At 46.0% G+C, this 19388-nt stretch overlaps 1 protein-coding gene across 1 annotated transcript in view; it reads left to right on the top strand.

The window, feature by feature from the left end:
* B4galnt2 (beta-1,4-N-acetyl-galactosaminyltransferase 2) overlaps nucleotides 1–19388 on the top strand; it is a 49318-nt gene that overhangs the window by 15547 nt on the left and 14383 nt on the right. The window contains exons 2-5 of the mRNA XM_051158376.1: nucleotides 10574–10774; nucleotides 11960–12097; nucleotides 13808–13914; nucleotides 18151–18188. Coding sequence (XP_051014333.1) covers nucleotides 10574–10774; nucleotides 11960–12097; nucleotides 13808–13914; nucleotides 18151–18188 — 484 coding nt within the window. The remainder of the gene's footprint in view (nucleotides 1–10573; nucleotides 10775–11959; nucleotides 12098–13807; nucleotides 13915–18150; nucleotides 18189–19388) is intronic.

Raw genomic sequence — 19388 nt, 5'->3', positions numbered from 1 at the left:
TAAATAAATAAACCCCACTCTCAGCTTTCTGGATGGAATGCAGGTGTTTGATTTTTATCTCCTCCACTGAGGAGACACCCCTAAGTGATTAACATCCCTGGTTCTCTTAGCACTTCTCTGTAGACCAGGTCGCTTTGTAGACCAGGCTGGCCTTGAACTTGCATCGATCCACCTGCCTCTGCCTCTGCCTCTGCCTCTGCCTCCTGAGTGCTGGGAGTATAGGCATGTGCCACCATGCCTGGCTGCTCTGGAGAGCTTTAAAGTTTCCATTTGGAGGTTGGATGCAGTGGGACATGCCTTGACCCCAGCACTCAAGAGGCAGAAGCGAGGGTAGCTCTGAGAGTTCAGGGCCAGCTTGGTCTACATAGGAAGTTCCAGGCCAGAGCTACACAGTGAGACCTTGCCCTGAAAAAGAAGATTTCTGCATCATGGCTTAGAGTTAAAAGCACATACTTATTTTTCATAGGAAGCATAGGATTAAAACTGTGAATAACCACATGTGGTGGGTATTGTTGTTATTATTAGTAATTGTTATTTTATTATTAATGATGCTAAGGATAGCTAGGGCTTTGAGAATTGTAGGCCAGCCTCTTTTGTAATTTTTTGAAATTCAGTCTGCTAAGAATTGAAAGTCTGGGGCTGGAGAGATGGCTCAGAGGTTAAGAGCACTGACTGCTCTTCCAGAGGTCCTGAGTTCAATTCCCAGCAACCACATGGTGGCTCATAACCATCTATAATGAGATCTGAGGCCTTCTTCTGGCCTGCAGGTGTACATGCAGGGAGAACACTGTTTACATAATAATTAATTAATTTATTTTATTTATTTATTTATTTTTTTTTTTGGCTTTTCGAGACAGGGTTTCTCTGTGTAGCCTTGGCCATCCTGGACTCACTTTGTAGACCAGGCTGGCCTCGAACTCACAGCGATCCGCCTGCCTCTGCCTCCCGAGTGCTGGGATTAAAGGCATGCGCCACCATGCCCGGCTTAATTAATTTTAAAAAATTGAAAGTCAGAGGCAGCACAGATGACTAAGTGGTTAAGAGCCCTTGCTACTTCTGCAGAGGAACCACATTAGGTAGCTCACAGTTGTCTGCAATTCCAGTTCCAAGGAACTGGCCCTCTCTTCTGGCCTCCCTGACCACCTGCCATGGTGTGCCCCTGAGGAACTACAAGCCATGCAACAGATCTGATATGAGGAAGTTTACTCGGGGCGGGGAGGGGGGGGAGGGAAAGGAGTGCCTAGAGCATGTATAGAGACAGCGAGGGAGCCATGTAGGCAGAGTAGGGGGCAGGGAAGGAGGCACCTAGAACAGAGAGAGGGGGAGAGGGTGAAACTGGAACAGAGGGCTGGAGTGCTGGGGGTCCTTATATCCTGCACACACACACACACACACACACACACACACACGGTGCACCTGGTGGGACAGTGGCAGGTGATGACAGAGCAATTGCTAAGGCCCTGAAGGCAGGCCAGTTGAATTGCCTGTACACTAGCATTCCTCCCTTTTTGTTTAATTAAAAATGAGGAACTAGGTAGTGGTGGGGTGAGGTGGTGGTGGTGGTGATGGTGGACGCCTTTAATCCCAGCACTTGAAAGGCAGAGGCAGGCGGATCTCTGTGAGTTCGAGGCCAGCCTGGTTCCAGGACAGCCAAAGCTACCCAGAGAAACTCTGACTCGAAAAACAAAAACAAAAATGAGGAAGTAGGAAGGATAGTGAGGCAGGGATGAGGGCGTTGTGTTCTTTAGGCTGCTTCCTGTAGATAGGGGGATGAAAATGTCTTTGGGAACCCTAAGAAAATTTGGAGACCTGGCAAAGTCCTGGCAAGTCCTGGGAGGGCTGGTTGTTTCACTGTTGTCTAGGATACATGTGAGTGTTTACAACCTAGCTGAAGCCATCTGCCAGGCTGGTCTGCAGCAGCAGCAGTGGGTAACTGCTTTGGAGCTGTCCTGGCTGCTGTCCCAGGTGTTTCCTGGACTTGGCAGGAGAGTGTGTGTGTGTCTCTGTCTGCGTGCCTGTATACATATATATATGTATGTGTGTATGTATGTGTATATATCTTGACAGACCAAAGTAAACTCCATTTTGCTTAAAAATTCCATTTCTGTATTTGGGTGACCTAGTCCGGAACTCTGAACATAGGAAAAACCACAGAAGATACACTTGGGGCAGAGATACAGAATTACCAATCAGCTGGAAAACAGGAAGGCGCTGAATATCCAGGTGCCTCTTCAGACCTTTAAAAGAGTTATTCTTTAGATCTTCCAAAAAGCTGGTCATGTGTGGTTTGGTACCAGACTTGCACCACAATCCAAAGGGCAACATCTTGCTACAAATGTTAACCAATGAAACCCTCGCCAGGCTGGAAACCCTCTTGCTTGCCTGCTTGCTTGCTACGAATGCATAAAAATCCCTCCCTCCCTAGGCTGGAGACTCACATCTGAGAGCCACTACATTAGTGATGGTGTGAGCCCAGCTTAAGCTGGCAATAAGCTAGCAATAAAGACCCTTGTGTGTTTGCATCAGAATTGGCTCCTTGGTGGTCTTTGGGGTTTTTGTGAGCCAGGCACAACAATGTGTGTGTGTGTGTGTGTGTGTGTGTGTGTGTGTGTGTGTGTGTGTATAAAGATAAAGTTAAGTAGGTCAGGGAAATTTTTTTTTCCTAGGTATATTTTTGAAACTTTTAGGCCCATGGTCTTGGTAGTTTGGGAAGGGGACTCATAAAACCAGGGACAAGAGGAGGAATTCCACCCTCCGAAATAGACAAAAGGTAGGGATCAACTTAGGGTGTTGATTGACAGAGTTGCTTACCTGGAACCTGTTTGACCTGTGAGAGGTGGATCCCAGTGGATTTCCCAAGAATCCTTTTAAGTTTACAAGAAGAGGAACTTCAGACAAATTAGCATTATCATTGTTTGTAATCTGCGCTGAAACGCACGCTGCAGAGGCACACGTCTTTGTGTCATAGCATAGCAGAGGCTTGGGGGAAAAAAGATCTTGGGTTAAAAGCATGAATGCTCTTTGAGGTGTGCTCAGGGAAGACAGAAGCCTTCTGTGGAGCAAAAGAGGCAGAAACTCACCTAATCTTGATTTTCATTATGGCCACACATCACCAGTGAGGGGATTTTTTCCTCTGTCAAGAACACTAGGTGTGGGGCTGGAGAGATGGCTCAGAGGTTAAGAGCACTGGCTGTTCTTCCAAAGGTCCTGAGTTCAATTCCCAGCAACCACATGGTGGCTCACAACCAGCTGTAGACAAAACACTGTATATATAATAAATAAATCTTTAAAAAAAAAAAAAAGAACACTAGGTGTATATAAATTTAGCACAATGAGAAACACCTGTAGGCTTTGAAGGTTATTTTTTTTTAAAAGATTGATTTATTACGTATACAGCGTTCGGCCTGCATGTAACACCTGCAAGTCAGAGAGGGCACCAGATCTCATTATAGATGGCTGTGAGCCACCATGTGGTTGCTGGGAATTGAACTCAGGACCTTTGGAAGAGCAGCCAGTGCTCTTAACCTCTGAGCCATCTCTCCAGCCCACTTTGAACGTTTTTAAATCGACTTTATTTGGGGCTCTTTAATGCTTATACCTCCCTTCCAACCCACCTATCTTAGGAGAGAAAAAAGGTTAATGGGAACAAGAGAAGTAAACCTTTTTAGACTCGGTTCCTTGGAGTGATTCCACTGGCATAGGATTCCAGCAGACCTGTTAAGCAGCAAACCAGCAGGTCATCAAAGGTCACTGCAACCGCAGCTGCCAGAACCGCGAGGCATTCACTGGAGCAGTTCTCTCTAGAAGCATCTTAAAGGGGAGCGATGAACAACCAAATGATGCCAAGACCAAAAAAACTTCTCCTCTCAGAGTCCGTACCAGTATGTTGGGAAAAACCATGTCCCTACAAGAGACGGTTCCTCTTCTAGTGGACAAACATTACCTGTTCTCTCACAAGTCTGTTTCCAGTGGATAAACACTGTACACTCTTACACAAGTCTGTTTCACATCCCACACTTGGGATAAAAACAAAAACATATTTACATCTACTACAAGCACCTTTAAGTCTATACTTAAAAGACAAACCAAAGGAAATTTAAAATCTTGAGCTTAGAACTATGACAGTAGATCATACAGTGGGATGCTTTCCCAGAATTAGATTAATAAGTCAGAGCTCCATTGATCAGTGACAAATCTCTGAACTTTTAAGCCTTAATCCAGCAGTAGCACAGGAACAGGAAGAAATCTGAAACACTTTTCCTTCCTTGTATATACCTTAAATCACTTTCTTATCACTGCCTAGGCTTTCACTTGCATTTATCACCCTTAAAACACCTTCTTAGCTCCTAAAATACTCTCTTGGGTCCTCATAACTTAATATTCTGTATCCTCAGGCCTTACATAAACTTTATATTTTCTTCCAACCCAATTATTCACCAAGAGACACAGGTGAGATTACTGGGAGCAGTCACTGTAAAGCACCTTCCTTTCGATAAAGGAACGGTAGAGCTGGGAGTGGTGAAGACAGAGGCAGGCAATGTCTGTGAGTTCGAGGCCAGCCTGGTTTACAAAGTGAGTCCAGGATAGCCAAGGCTACATAGAGAAACCCTGTCTCCAAAAAACCAAAAACAATAACATCTGTGACCTGTTTTTTTTTTTTTTTTTTTTTTTTTTTTTTTAAACAGGGTTTCTCTGTGGGGCCCTGGCTGCCCTGGAGTCACTTTGTAGTGCAGGCTGGCCTTGAACTCACAGACATCCACCTGCCTCTGCCTCCCGAGTGCTGGAATTAGAGGCTTCACCACCACACCTAGCTTGTGATCTTTTTTTTTTTTTTTTTTAATCTAGTAACAAGGTTTTTCTAATCTAGTGGTAGCAGCTCTAGGAGAGGACTGAGAAGGCATCTGAAACCTTTGTTTCTGTTCTTAAACTGATAAATCTTTCACTAGCCTGGTCTTCAAATCCATCAGAGACCTGAGAAGGATAAATTTTACCCGAGTAAGTGGGAAGTGCAGACCAAGCACTTCCAGTGCTTTAAATGTGGCCAGCTTTGCCTCATTTAAACAAGTTTCAGCTGGAGTGTCTTCTGTGCCCATCGTCGTCTTTGGAGATTAGGGATTCTATGAGGAATTGACATGTCTATCACAAAAAAGCCTTGACTGTCCTAAACTCAGTTTGTAGACCAGGCTGGCCTCGAACTCACAGCGATCCATCTGCCTCTGACCCCCCACCCCCCACCCAAGTGCTGGGATTAAAGGCGTGTGCCACCACTGCCCATTTTACAAAAAAGCTTTTTAAAAATTAAACACTTTAAGCCGGGCGTGGTGGCGCATGCCTTTAATCCCAGCACTTGGGAGGCAGAGGCAGGCAGATCGCTGTGAGTTCGAGGCCAGCCTGGTCTACAAAGTAAGTCCAGGGTGGCCAAGGCTACACAGAGAAACTCTGTCTCGAAAAAAACAAAACAAAACAAAACAAAAAAATTAAACACTTTAAATGCCATATCCTGCAGAAGTGTTTGAGGATTACATCCATCTTAAGTAGATCTAAAGAAACAAACTTTGCTTGTTTCTAGTTACTTACTTTCTGCTTAACTTTGAAAACATGTACAGGAGGCTAAATAAAGATTAATCTTGTGAGCAGGACGTGGTAGTGCATACCTGTAATCCCAGCACTCAGGAGGCAGAGGCAGGTAGATCTCTGTGAGTTCGAGGCCAGCCTGGTCTACAAAGAGAGTTCCAGGACAGCCAGGGCTACACAGAGAAACCCTGTCTCAGGGGGAAGAAAAGATTAATCTTGTCACTAATCACATTAGTTCTTAGCATCTGAGTTATATCTGCGACCTGTTCTCTGACAAGGTTTTAGACAATGTCTGGACCGGGTGGTGGCAGCTCTAGGAGAATGAGGCTTATATTTCTCAACATAGGGAGGATTTGATCATTTATAAAGTGACTGAATATTAACTTGTATTTTTTAGTTATCATTAAAGACTAAGACTTAGGTGCTATCCTTGTTAGGTTTATTGTCAGAAAAATCATATTCTGAATTGGAGCTCTTCTAGAATCAAAATAAAACATTTTCATTCATATTCGTAGTCCATAAAGAGACTGGAAACTTTCTTATCTCCGTGTGGTGTATCATTATAGAACATAGTAGTTTCCCATATAATTTAGTTCATAAAAAAAACTCTATAGTTTATAAAAATCTAAAAGCTATATTATAGCTTAACAACATTAGCAAAAACAAAGTTAAATATATTTGCTTGTTTGGTTGATTGGATTTGGGATTTGGGTTTTCTGGGATTTTTTTTGTTTGTTTGATTTTTTTTTTTTTTTTTTTTTTTTTGAGACAGAGTTTCTCTGTGTAGCTCTGGCTGTCCTGGGCTACACTATGTAAACCAGGCTGGCCTTGAACTCACAGCTACCCACCTGCCTCTGTCTCTGTGAGTGCTGGGATCAAAGGTGTGTGCTACCACACCAGGATGCCTAAAAATATTTTACGACAATGATTTTTAACTTTTTAATGTTGTAAACCTCCAAATTAAAAAAAAAAGAAGAAGTTAAAAACCTCCCAATTGTGTTTTTGTAATATTAAAATAAAGAGTGAAGACATAAGCCGGGCAGTGGTGATGCATGTCTTTAATCCCAGCACTTGGGAGGCAGAGGCAGGTGGATCTCTGTGAGTTCGAGGCCAGCCTGGTCTACAGTTTGAGGTCCAGGACAGCCAAGGCTACACAGAGAAACCCTGTCTTGAAAAAAACCAACCACTAACCAGCCAAACAAACAAAAAACTTCTTAGTCCTAATGCTCTCTCTGCTTATCACTTCATCTTCTTTTACACTAAGATTTATTTATTTATTTATTTATTATGTACACCTGCAGGCCAGAAAAGGGCACCAGATCACATAACAGATGGTTGTGAACCACCATGTGGGTGCTGGGAATTGAACCCTGTTCCTTTGGAAGAGCAGACGGTGCTCTTAACCACTGAGCCATCTCTCCAGCCCCCTCTTTTTACACTAAGAAAGCAACAAGTTTCATGTTTTAGGTTGGTACAGATTTTTATATGATAGAAATTCAAAGTTACTTTTTTAAAAATATGTTTTATTGATTTATTCATATTACATCTCCATTGTTATCCCATCCCTTGTATCCTCCCATTCCTCCTCCCTCCCATTTTCCCCTTACTCCCCTCCCCTATGACTGTGACTGAGGGGGACCTCTTCCCCCTGTATATGCTCATAGGGAATCAAGTCTCTTCTTGGTACAAAGTTACTTTTATAATATACTGCATAAGTGATTCAACCTTGGTTTAAAATATTCTTTATATCATGGTGAAATTTCAAGGTTACTAAGGTCTATTCAGATTAACAAAAGCTAATTCATGTCTTTGCTAGTATTTTTAGCCATTATATGTTTATTTCTGACTGGCCTTAAATGTATGAGTTTATTATATTCTGTATGTCTTGGTTATAGATTATTGACTTATAAATTATTGCATATGGTTAAAAGTCACTTTATAGACCAGGCTGACCTCAAACTCAAAGAGATCCACCTGCCTCAGCCTCCCTGAGTGGTGGGATTACAGGCGTGTACCACCAAGCCCCGCTGGAGCTTTATAAATGTTGCTTTATACCATGTGGTCATTTAAAGATGGTGAAGACACATGGCCAGTTGCAAGCCATGTGACTGACATGGTTGCTATTTAAAAACATTTGTGTTTCTGTGATATGTATTATCTTTTTTTTTCTCTGTGTAGCCTTGGCTATCCTGGACTCACTTTGTAGACCAGGCTGGCCTCGAACTCACAGCGATCCACCTGCCTCTGCCTCCCCAGTGCTGGGATTAAAGGCGTGAGTCACTGCCGCCCTGCTGATATATATATATATTTTTAAAAAGATTTATTTTATTTATTGTGTATACAATGTTCTGCCTGCACACCAGGAGAAGGCAACAGATCTCATCACAGATGGTTGTGAGCCACCATGTGGTTGCTGAGAACTGAGCTCAGGACCTTTGGAAGAGCAGCCAGTGCTCTTAACCTGGCGTCCCAAGGAACCCCGAAGAGACCAAACTGATGAAGGCACAAACTGTTCTGGTAAACTGTCATTTACTCAGACAGGGGCTGGTGCTAGGAGCACGAGCAAACACGGTTACCCGATACCAGGATTTTACAGAAGCGGAGAGAGCCAGAAAGAAAAGTGCTGGAAAAACAAAGTCTCATCCAGGACAATGGTCAGACACAGAGAAGAGCTTAGAGCACTCACCAGTTTGTTGGTGTTGGCTGGAGCGCCTAGCGAGTGGACTAGAATGTGTTGGCAGGTGTAGCAGGACAAGGGAAGCCAGTGTGTTCAGATACCAGAAGAGCCCACGGAGGTCACCGCACCCATGTTACGGTCTATAATGATGAACTGCGAGGGGATATTACGGCGGGCCCATGCCAAGGTGTACTCCCTGAGGAATTATGCCACGCAACAGATCTGGTATAAGGAAGTTTATTGGGGGCACGTGGGACGTGGGGGTGGGGGGGCAGGGAGAAGGCCTGCAGAAGATGTAGAGGCAGCAGGCAAGTGAGCCAGGAAGGCGGGGGGGGGGGGGGGGGGTCCTTACATCCTGCACAAGTCTGGGGCCCTCAAGGCAGGCTGGCTGAATCGCCTGTTTGCTAACACTGCGCCCTCCCTAAGACTATAAAGACAGTAAGCAGCCTCCTGGGCTACGGGCTACGTGCTCTTCCAGCAGCCGTAGGAGACCCCGAGCCCCGTGGAAAAGCAGTTTCTGCAATTTCTGCAGTGCTGTAGTAGTCTTGAGTTGTGAGCCCCTCGTTGGGGTGGGTCAGCGTTTTGGTAAAGCAGCTCCCTTTGGGTTGTTCCTTCTAGCCAGGCGTGGTGGCGCAAGCCTTTAATCCCAGCACTCGGGAGGCAGAGGCAGGCGGATCGCTGTGAGTTTGAGGCCAGCCTGGTCTACAAAGTGAGTCCAGGATAGCCAAGGCCACACAGAGAAACCCTGTCTCGAAAAACAAAACAAACAAAACAAAACAAAACAAAAAACAGTGGGTTATCCCTTCTATAAGAAACCTCTCACCCACATTCCCAATAAATCCATTAGTTCGCCAAGTTGGATTTTAGTATAATCATCGTGTTGGTCTGTTGCCGCTCTGTGTTTAGAGTGAACAGATGTTTTGTTGTCGGTTCCCTGGCGTGAAGGTCACAAACACAAAGAACCGCACTGGTTGCAGGTGGTACTGTCCACTGGGCTGGATTCCCCTCTCCCAACGTCCTGTTTTGTTTTGATGTGAGGAACTCCCTTGGGACCTTCTTTGCAATGACTTGAACTTCTTAAACCGCGGGGGTAGGGGTGGGGCAAGTGAGCCCCCCCCAAAATACTCTTTTGCGAGTCATTTAATTACTTTAACACAAAACCGACTGATAACCTGAGCTTCAGCTGTGATCCTGCCCCCTTCCCCCTTTGCCCTTCTCATCATTTGGGATGCTTCTGAGTCCTTTTGTTGTCACTTGATTCTTCTTTGTTTTCCTTAGAAATATTTCACCTTTAAGACAAGTGTCTCAGGCTAGAGAGATGGCTCAGAGGTTAAGAGCACTGTCTGCTCTTCCAAAGGTTCTGAGTTCAATGCCCAGCAACCACATGGTGGCTCACAGCCATCTATAATGAGATCTGGTGCCCTCCTCTGGCACACATGTGGGCAGAATACTGTATAAATAAATAATAAAGAAATAATGTTAAAAAAAAAAAAAAAAGACAAGTGTCTCTGCCAGGCGGTTGTGGTGTATGCCTTTAGTCCCAGCACTGGAGGCAGAGGCAGGGGGAATCTCTGTGAGTTCAAGGCCAGCCCAATCTACAGAGCAAGTTCCAGGACAGCCTGGGCTACACAGAGAAACCTTGTCTCAAAAACAACCAAACAGCAACAAAAAAGACAGTCACTTATTGACCTGGAGCTCATCATTAGGCTACGCTGGCTGGCCAGTAAGCCCTTTGAGGTCCTCCACGGTCTTCCTGTTTAACCTTAGGATTACAAGCATGTGACGTCATACCCAACTTTAAAAAGATAATTAGTAATCCAAGAGTAGTGGTGCATGCCTTTAATCCTAGCATGAGAGGCAGAGGCAGGCAGATCCCTATGAAGTCAAAGCTAGCATGGTCTACATAGTGAACTTCAGGCCAGCCAGGGCACTATGGTGGGGCCTGTCTGAAACAAACAAAAAAACTCTACAAAAGCCCCCAAATAATTTAATGTTATTGTGTATGTGTGTGTGTGTGTGTGTGTGTGTGTGTGTGTGTGTGTGGTGTATATGTGCGAATGCCATGTCTTGGGTGTGGATGTCAGAGGACATCTTTGGGAATTGGAACTGCCCTTCTGCCATGAGTTCCAGAAACTTCATCCTCGGGTTTGCACGGGAAGCCTTTTTACCCACAGAACCGTCTACCAGTCCATACCCAGCTTTTACGTGGGTCCTGGAGACTGAATTCGGGCCTCATGTGTAGCTAAGCTATCTATTTCCCCAAGCCCTCAAGATCAAGTTTTTTAAAAATGCATTTTGCCTTCTCTCTGTGTGTTTTGCCAGCTCCAGGTTTCTGTGGCTCCTAAAGTCATCGGTCATAGTCCTAGGACTTGCTGTTGTTGTATTTATGTTGAGAAGTGAGTCCTTTCAAGCAGTGTTCAGCACCTCTAAGCCAGAGTTCCCGCAGCCTGCGCCGGTCAGCCAAGCGCTGAAACTTCTACCAGAGGAGCGTCTGAGGAACCTGTTTACCTACGATGGCATCTGGTGAGACACTAGGTGCTCCGGCCTCGTCACAGTCTTCCTAGTGACTCTTCTCTGCTTCTTCGTGGGGAGGGGGGTGTGGGGGGCGGTAGGGAGAGGCCCTGGGTGTTGTAGACAACTCTGAACAGGTGCTGATTCCTAAAGTGACTCTGAGAGACCAGGCGTGGTCTGTGGGATCCTGGCTCTATTCTCTACAGCACTCAGCAAACTTACAACCTCGCTGGATCGATGCTGCTTCCTGGCATCAGCTGCCAACGGAAATGCCTGGTCCCTGGGTTTCAAGAAGCAAAGTGGAGGGGCTAATTCAAGAGAGGGCTATTGGGCATGGTGGTGCACTCAGGAGGCTGAAGGCAGTGGGGGTTGCCATGAGTTTGAGGCCAGTCTGGGTAACACAGACAAGATCTTGTCTCAAGGCGGGTGTAGCAGCCCATATCTTTAATCTCAGCACTCTGGGAAGCAGAGGCAGGTGGATCTCTGTGAGTTCGAGGCCAGCCTGGTCTACAAAGCAAGTTCCAGGACAGCCAAGGCTACACAAAAAGACCCTGTCTCTAAAACCAAAACCAACCAACCAACCAACAACAGCAAAAAAGATCCTGTCTCAAAAAGGAAAAGAAGGGGCTGGAGAGATGGCTCAGTGGTTAGGAGCACTGCCTGCTCTTCCAAAGGTCCTGAGTTCAATTCCCAGCACCCACATGGCAGCTCACAACTGTCTGTAATTCCAAGATCTGACACCCTCACACCAATGCACATAAATTAAAACTAAATAAAAATATTTAAAAAAAAAAAAAAAAAAAAAAGGAAAAGAAAGAGAGAAGAGTTTTATTTTTGTTTTTTGACACAGGGTTTCTCTGTGTAGCCCTGGCTGTCCTGGACTCACTTTGTAGACCAGGCTGGCCTCGAACTCACGGCAATCCGCCTGCCTCTGCCTCCCAAGTGCTGGGATTAAAGGCGTGCACCACCACTGCCCAGCTGAGAGAAGGGTCTTTTAGTTCCTCCCTTCATCCTGCCACCTCACCTCTCTCATCCTGTCTCTGTGAGGGATTTCTGTAAGGTCCAGGGTACCAACCCAATCAGAACAGCCATGTGGTAAAAGAGATTTTTCAGGGTGAGTGAGCCATAAGATTAGGGCGCAGTTGCCCTCTGTCCCATCAGCCATCTGTGTGTATCTGCTTCTCTCGCTTGTTTTAGGCTCTTCCCTAAAAATCAATGCGACTGTGACTCTGGCCAACTGCGAAGAAAATATAATTTTCAGGATGCCTATAACAAAAATGACCTCCCAGCTGTGAACGCCAGGAGACAGGCAGAATTCGAACACTTTCAGAGGAGGTGATGCAGGCTGTCGGGGGGAAGGGGCGCTCTTGGGGTCTATGGGGAGAGTGCTTAAGTGCTGGGGAGGCGAGGAACCCTAAAAATAAATCTGGACCTCACTCTCCTGAGGGGCCCCTGGGAGGAAGTGCTGGAAGTAAACAGAGGAAGGCAATGCAGTACTGTGTGCCCCAAGGAAGATTTCCTGGGTTTTGTGTATATAGAACATTTAAATAGAGCTGATAGACAAGGAGGGACACAGAGTTCGGCACAGCTCAGTGATGATGGTGGCTCAGCCACCAGGTGCCAAGGCCAGCACAGAAAGGCGGTGATTCCATATGCTGGGAACATACTGTATGCAGAGTGTGTCACTATCTTTTGACAGTGCTGGAGACTGAACTCAGGGCCTCTGACAAGCCAGGCAAAGCACTGGACCTCTGAGCCCCACTCCATGCCGCCACCCCAGTTCTTCTCCTGTGGCACAGGGAATCAAACCCAGGTCCTTGCACGTGTCAGGCAAATGCTCTGCCACTGAGTTTTACAGCCCCAGGGGCTCGCCGCTTCCCCCGCCCCCTTCAATGACAAAGGATTGATACCAAAATGGTTGGTTGAGAAGGGAATTAAAATAGGTTCTGAGCGTGGTGGCACAGGCCTTTAATCCCAGCACTTGGGAGGTGGAGGCAGAAGCAGGTGGATCACTGTGAGTTCAAGGCCAGCCTGGCCTACAAAGCGGGTCCAGGACAGGCAAGGCTACACAGAGAAACCCTGTCTCAAAAAAAAAAAAAAAAGAAAGAAACATAAAATAAATTAGGTTCTGGCTGGCTTTTATTAAAGGGGCCTTTGTACATGCTGGGAATGCTAGCACATGTTTACAGTCCCAGCTCACGGCAAGACTTGTCTCAAACCAACAAGATGGAGTTGCTTGTGACTAAGAACCAAGAGGTTTCAGAGCATTGCTTCTTAACCATCCTAATGCTGTGACCATTTAGCACACTTCTTCATGTTGTGGTGACTTCCAACCATAAAATTCTTTTTTTTTGTCGCTACTTCATAGCTGTGATTTTGCTAGTTATGAACTGTAGTGGAAATGTCTTGTGCTTTCCAATGGTCTTAGCCGATCTCTGTGAAAGAGTCACCGGACGCACAGGTTGAGAACCGCTGATTTGGAGCAATGCCCCTTATGCAGGGCTGGCTGCCTCTAACTGAATATGTACCTTGCTTCTGATATGGACATATTTCACCTCAGGAAGCAGGCAAATAAAAAGGGCCTGTCTCAGGGATGGCAGTATTCTTGCACTAAGATTTACTTTTTTTTAGCCAAGGAGTGGTGTCATAAACTTTTAATCCCAGCACTCAGGAGGCAGAAGCAGGAGGATCTCTGTGGGTTCAAGGCCAGCCTGGTTTACAGAGTGAGTTCTAGGACAGCCAAGGCTACATAAAGAAACTCTGTATTGGAAAAAAAAGGGGGGGTTTACTTTTTATTATCTGAAATCATATGCATATATAGATAATAATTTTACTTGTTCTTTTTTTTTTTTTTGGTTTTTCGAGACAGGGTCTCTCTGTGTAGCCTTGGCTGTCCTGGACTCACTTTGTAGCAGGCTGGCCTCGAACTCACAGCGATCCACCTGCCTCTGCCTCCCGATTTACTTGTTCTTGATGTTGATTATGAGGGTGGTTCTTAAATGTATGTTATTGTACACCAACTCTCATTCTTGCTTTCTCCTGAAGAAAAGGGCTGCCCCGCCCACCACCTCTCCTGGCGCCACCCAATCTGCCCTTTGGATACCCGGTCCATGGTGTGGAGGTGATGCCCCTGCACACAATTCTCATCCCAGGTAGGTACATCTGTATTAGAGGCTGCAGGTGATCCTCTGCGGTCCTTAAACTAAAGGAGGAAGCAGAAGCCAGTTGCTCTGGGTTGCCTGCGTGCACTTGGCACACCGCAGGAAGCTTGGTGGGATTTCATTCTGTATTAGCCTCCCTGTCAACAATCTGGAATTAACCTTCCAAGGTCCTCCAGCATCAAGAACTCACTGATGGGGTGCTGGAGAGATGGCTCAGCGGTTAAGAGCACTGGCTTCTCTTTCAGAGGACCCGGGTTCAGTTCCTACTACCACATACTTGCTGTAACTCCAGTTTTAGGAGAATCCAATATCCTCATACAGAGATACACATGCAGGCAAAAAAAAAAACAACAAAAAACAAAAACAAAAACAAAAAACAATGTACACGAAATAAAAATAAATCATAAAAGCCAGGTGTGGTGGCACACGCCTTTAATCCCAGAACTTGGGAGGCAGAGGCAGGTGGATCTATGTGAGTTCAAGGCCAGCCTGGCCTACAAAGCCAGTCTAGGACAGCCAAGGCTACACGGAGAGAGAGATTCTGTCTTGAAAAACCAGGGGAAAAAAATCATTATAAAAAAAAAGGGGGGGGCCTGGAGGGATGGCTCAGAGGTTAAGAGCACTGACTGCTCTTCCAGAGGTCCTGAGTTCAATTCCCAGCAACCACATGGTGGCTCACAACCATCTATAATGTGATCTTATGCCCTCTTCTGGCCTGCAGGTGTACATGCAGGGAGAGCACTGTATACATAATAATAAATAAATCTTTAAAAAAAAAAAAAAGAACACATTGATGAACTCACCTTTAGGGAGGGCATTTGGAAAAGAATATTATGCCAGTTCCACTCCTTTGTAGGCAGGGGGAGTGGCTTGGCAGGTAAAGGTGCCTGTGCCAAGGCTGCTAGCTGAGCTCTACACACAGGCCCCACATGCAGAGAAGGCCAGATCCTCAGGCTGTCCTCTGTAGCCTCCCTACGTGAGCAGTGGCATACATGTGCCCTTCCACACTCCCACCACCATCACACACACACACGCTCCTTCTGCACAAAATAAAAATTCTAAGATGTAAGATAAAATAACAATTAAATTCTTTTCCAAGCTCAATGTGGTGGCACATACCTGTAATCATCCAGAAGTCAGGAATCATCCAGAAGGCAGGAGGATCAGCGGCACACTGAAAACAGTGAGACTGTTTTCACTCCCCACACCCCAATACCACACAAAATTAAAGCAAACAAAACCAAACAATAAAGACAAGACAAAAATAGTTCTTCACGGGGCTGGAGGGATGGCTCAGAGGTTAAGAGCACTGACTGTTCTTCCAGAGGTCCTGAGTTCAATTCCCAGCAACCACATGGTGGCTCACAGCCATCTATAACAAAAATCTGTAAAATATTTATGTATGCGTGTGAGTATACACATTATTCTTCAATACATATAGATGCGTGTGGAGAGGCCAGAAGGCCAGGTCATGTGTCCTCTATTACCTCTGCCTATTCCTTGCTGATGTGGGTTTTCTGGAGTTCATGTTTTCCCTGCTAGGCTGCAACTCAGCAAGTCCCAGGATTCTCCTGTCTCTGCTCCCCTCAGAGCTAGGCTAACAGGCACGTGTGGGGGTACCCACACAGATATTAGGGTGCTAGGACCTAGACTCAGGTCCTTATGGTTGTGTAGGAAGCACTCTGAGCGTCTGCGCCATCTATCTCCCCAGCCTGTTTGTTGTGTGTGCTTTTTTAAAAAAAAAAAACTTTTAATGAAGTAATTTTAAATTGCTTAATCCATTTAATAGTTTCAAGGAGTAGCATCACAAATACTTTGAAAGCTGTGGAGGGCGTCTTGATTTGTTGCTTATTTTTGTTTTCCCTGTTACTCTGATAAAATACGCAAGCAAAAAAAAAAAAAAAAAAAAAAAAAAAACACCAGCTCAGAGGAGAAAGGATTTATTTTGGCTCACATGGTGTAATGCCATAACTCTGGTTCCAGGTTCCAGAGGGTCTGACGCCTTTTGACCTCCAGCAGCTAGAGGCATGCTGCACATGGTGCGCAGACATACATACAGGCAAACCACCCGTACACACAGAATAAAATAAGAGACATCAACCTCTGGCCGCCACACACAGGTATACATGTGCCTGCGCATGATTGCGTGTGTGCACACGTACATGCCTGCATGTACACACAGAGGGGAGGGGAGGAAGGGAGGACATATCATAAAGCAAGGAGTGATAAAGCCGACTGTGAAGGAAAGAGGAGCGTTCAGGAGGTAGCAAGGCAGTAATCAAAGCTTCTGATTCTAGAAGAACAAGGAGTTTGGAGAATAAAAGATTTTATGTAGCAAATCAGATTGTGATGAAGATGAGTGAAAGGAATATGAACTGGAAAGCCAGCTAGGGCCAGGCTCGGAAAGGTTGGCTATTTCACACATGTGTGTAATGTACCAGTCATCTGCATCCCCACCAGGTGTCCTAGTTCTCCTCTCCCTCCAGATGAACCATGTTTCTTTCCAATTAGACCCTGCCTTTTGCTTTCTTGTTTTTAAAAAAAAATGCACATACGTGACAAGCAATGGTATTGCACACCTTTAATCCCAGCACTTGGGAGGCAGAGGCAGGTGGATCTCTGTGAGTCCAAGGACAACCTGGTCTACAGAGTGAGTTCCAAGGCAGCCAAAGCTACACAGAGACCCTGTCTTGGAAAAAAAAAAATTTTTTTTTTTTTTAAAAAAAGGGCTGGAGAAATGGCTCAGTGCCGGTTGCTTTCAGAGGTCCTGAGTTCAATTCCCAGCAACCTCATGGTAATTCACAACCATCTATGATGTGATCTGATGCCCTCTTCTGGCATGCAGGCGTACATGCAGATAAAGCGGTTATATACATTGAATAAACTAATTTAAAAAAAAAAAAAAAAAAAAAAACCCAAATATATATGTAGGGAAACTACACGTACACATGTGAGATATAACTTTTAAACTAAAAATAAGTATGACCCAATGAGGTTTTTTTGTTTTGTTTTGTTTTTCGAGACAGGGTTTCTCTGTGTAGCCCTGGCTGTCCTGGACTCACTTTGTAGACCAGGCTGGCCTTGAACTCACAAAGATCTGCCTGCCTCTACCTCCCGAGTGCTGGGATCAAAGGCCTGCGCCACCACGCCCGGCAGACCTTGAACTCTGACGCTCTCCCTCCTCTACTACCGGAGTGCTGGGAATGTGTGCACCACCATACTACGTAGCCCTGGGGATGAAACCCAAGGCATTGTTCACGCTAAGCAAGCTCTCTACCCCGCAGTGTGTGCTCTACACATACACCAAAACTTTATACCCATTTGCCAACAACTTCCCCTTGTCTTCGTTCGTTTTCCTGTTGCTATGGTAAAATACCCCTACAAAAGCAATTTAAAGGTAAAAGGTGTATTTCTCCGTATAGCCCCGGTTTACAGACTGTTTTGGTGGGGGAAGTGAAGGCATTAGGAGCTTGACGTAGCTGTGTCATGTGACGTATGCAGTCAGTCAGTAGAAGAGGGCAACGGATGTATGCGCATTACTGTCCAGCTTATTTTATCCAGTCACACAGTCCAGAGCCCCCTGCCTAGGGAATGGTGCCATTCACAGTGGCTGGGTCTTCCCACTGCTCCACAGACATGCCCAGCTGCCCTTCTCTCGGGCTGATAATTAAGACCAACCATCATCACATCCTCCCTCCCATCCCCTGGCAGGTGTGCTATTTCATCTAAGGATCATCCATTATGCGCGCAGTATTTTAAAGGTTTATTATGTATATAGCATTCCACCTGCATGTACACCTGTGTGCCAGAAGGGGGCACCAGATCACATTATAGATGACTATGGACCACCGTGTGGTTGCTGGGAATTGAACTTAGGACCTCTGGAAGAGCAGTCAGCGCTCTTAACCTCTGAGCCATCTCTCCGGCCCCTGGATCATTCGTTATGCCTCCATTGTTGCTTTCTCTTCAAACAGCAAGACCATCTGGAAGGGCCTGTGTGAGTTCACAAAACCCAAAGCTGAGGATGACCACCGGATGCCTTAGACCCATGTAGGTTTGAGGCCGCAGAACCATCCTATAGCCCAGGGAACGGGAACTATGCAGGTCAACCACCAGATAGGAAGGGACACTGGGTGGGGCTTTCCAGATATGTAGGGGTAGGGGTAGGGAGGTGTCCCCGTGAGCTTCAGTATCCACTCAGACACTTCCCCCCCTCCTGTCTTCTAGGCCTCCAGTATGAAGGACCAGATGCCCCAGTCTATGAGGTAAGAGTCCCGCGCCAGCATTTTTTTGGCACTGCCTGGCTTCCACCACTATGGCTGATTTCAGCCTTTAACCCCTGCCATTTATCCAGTGGAAAACACCAGATAAATGCAAAGTGGGCCATGGGGTGGGGGGCATTGCACAGGAGTCTTCTAGCTTGCAAGGAATGGCTGCAGGGAATGAGCTCCAAAGCTACACAAAGCACAGAGTCACCTCCTGGTTGTTTGATTTAGGAGGAACCTCTTGCCACATGTGGCCTCTGACAAGAAAAATGTGGAATGTCCTGTTTCCCTCCCCTCACACTGTGGCTCTGGGTTGAGGTCTTAGGAGGGGACGTCTGAAAGGTGAAGTGAAATCCCATTCAGAACCTGCAAAAGAGCCCTGGGAAGTGAGCCGTGGGCTATGTGCACAGACGTGAGTATGGAGGCCACAGGACATTGGTGTCCTCCTCTGTGTCTGTCCCCACTCCGTATTCCCTTGAGGCACCGGGGAGCTTTCTGTTTTTTGGCTAGCCTGACAGCCAGCAACCCTCCATGAGCCTTCTTCTTTCAGTTACTAGGATTGCCTGGCTTTTTTTTTTTTTTTTTTTAACATGGGAGCTGGGCGTCCAAATTCAGGTTCTGATATTTACGCAACATGTGTTCTTACCCTTGGTGCCGTGTCCTCAGCTCAGAAATGAGGTCTTCACCCTACACCCCCAGGGGCTGCTGAATAGAAGGTGGAGTGGGGGTACATAAGCCACTCTGTGTCCTCAGAGCTCTCCTCTGTCACCCACACAAACCCTCCCATCCTACCCCGTCCCTTTTCTTTAACTATGATTCATTTACATATGATGGTGCATGTTGGCTCTATTTCTTAACAATTAAAGTTTATTATACAATCCAACTAGCTTACACAAGAGGGAAAAAACATTAAAGGGAAAAAAGAGTGAACCTTCGGGTATCCGTTCCATGGGACGGGTCCCTATGTGTCTCTGGCCTGCTCGCTGGTCAGGCCTGTTCGCTGATCCTCTTCCCAATCCATGTGCACTGAAGCCCAGTCTGACTCTGCCACTCTCTCCTCTTCGTCTGTCTGTCTCTCACATGCAAGGGGCGGTCTCCACCTCCCATTGAGGGTCAATTAGAAACACAATAGTCTGGGTGGAGTCCCTAGGTCTTCCTGAATTCCAGGCCCAGGATGGCTCCACCCAGTCTATCTCAAGG

The sequence above is a fragment of the Acomys russatus genome, chromosome 16 (assembly GCF_903995435.1).
Source record: "Acomys russatus chromosome 16, mAcoRus1.1, whole genome shotgun sequence".
NCBI classification, from domain to species: domain Eukaryota; kingdom Metazoa; phylum Chordata; class Mammalia; order Rodentia; family Muridae; genus Acomys; species Acomys russatus.
This window is presented reverse-complemented; position numbering and strand designations above follow the sequence as displayed.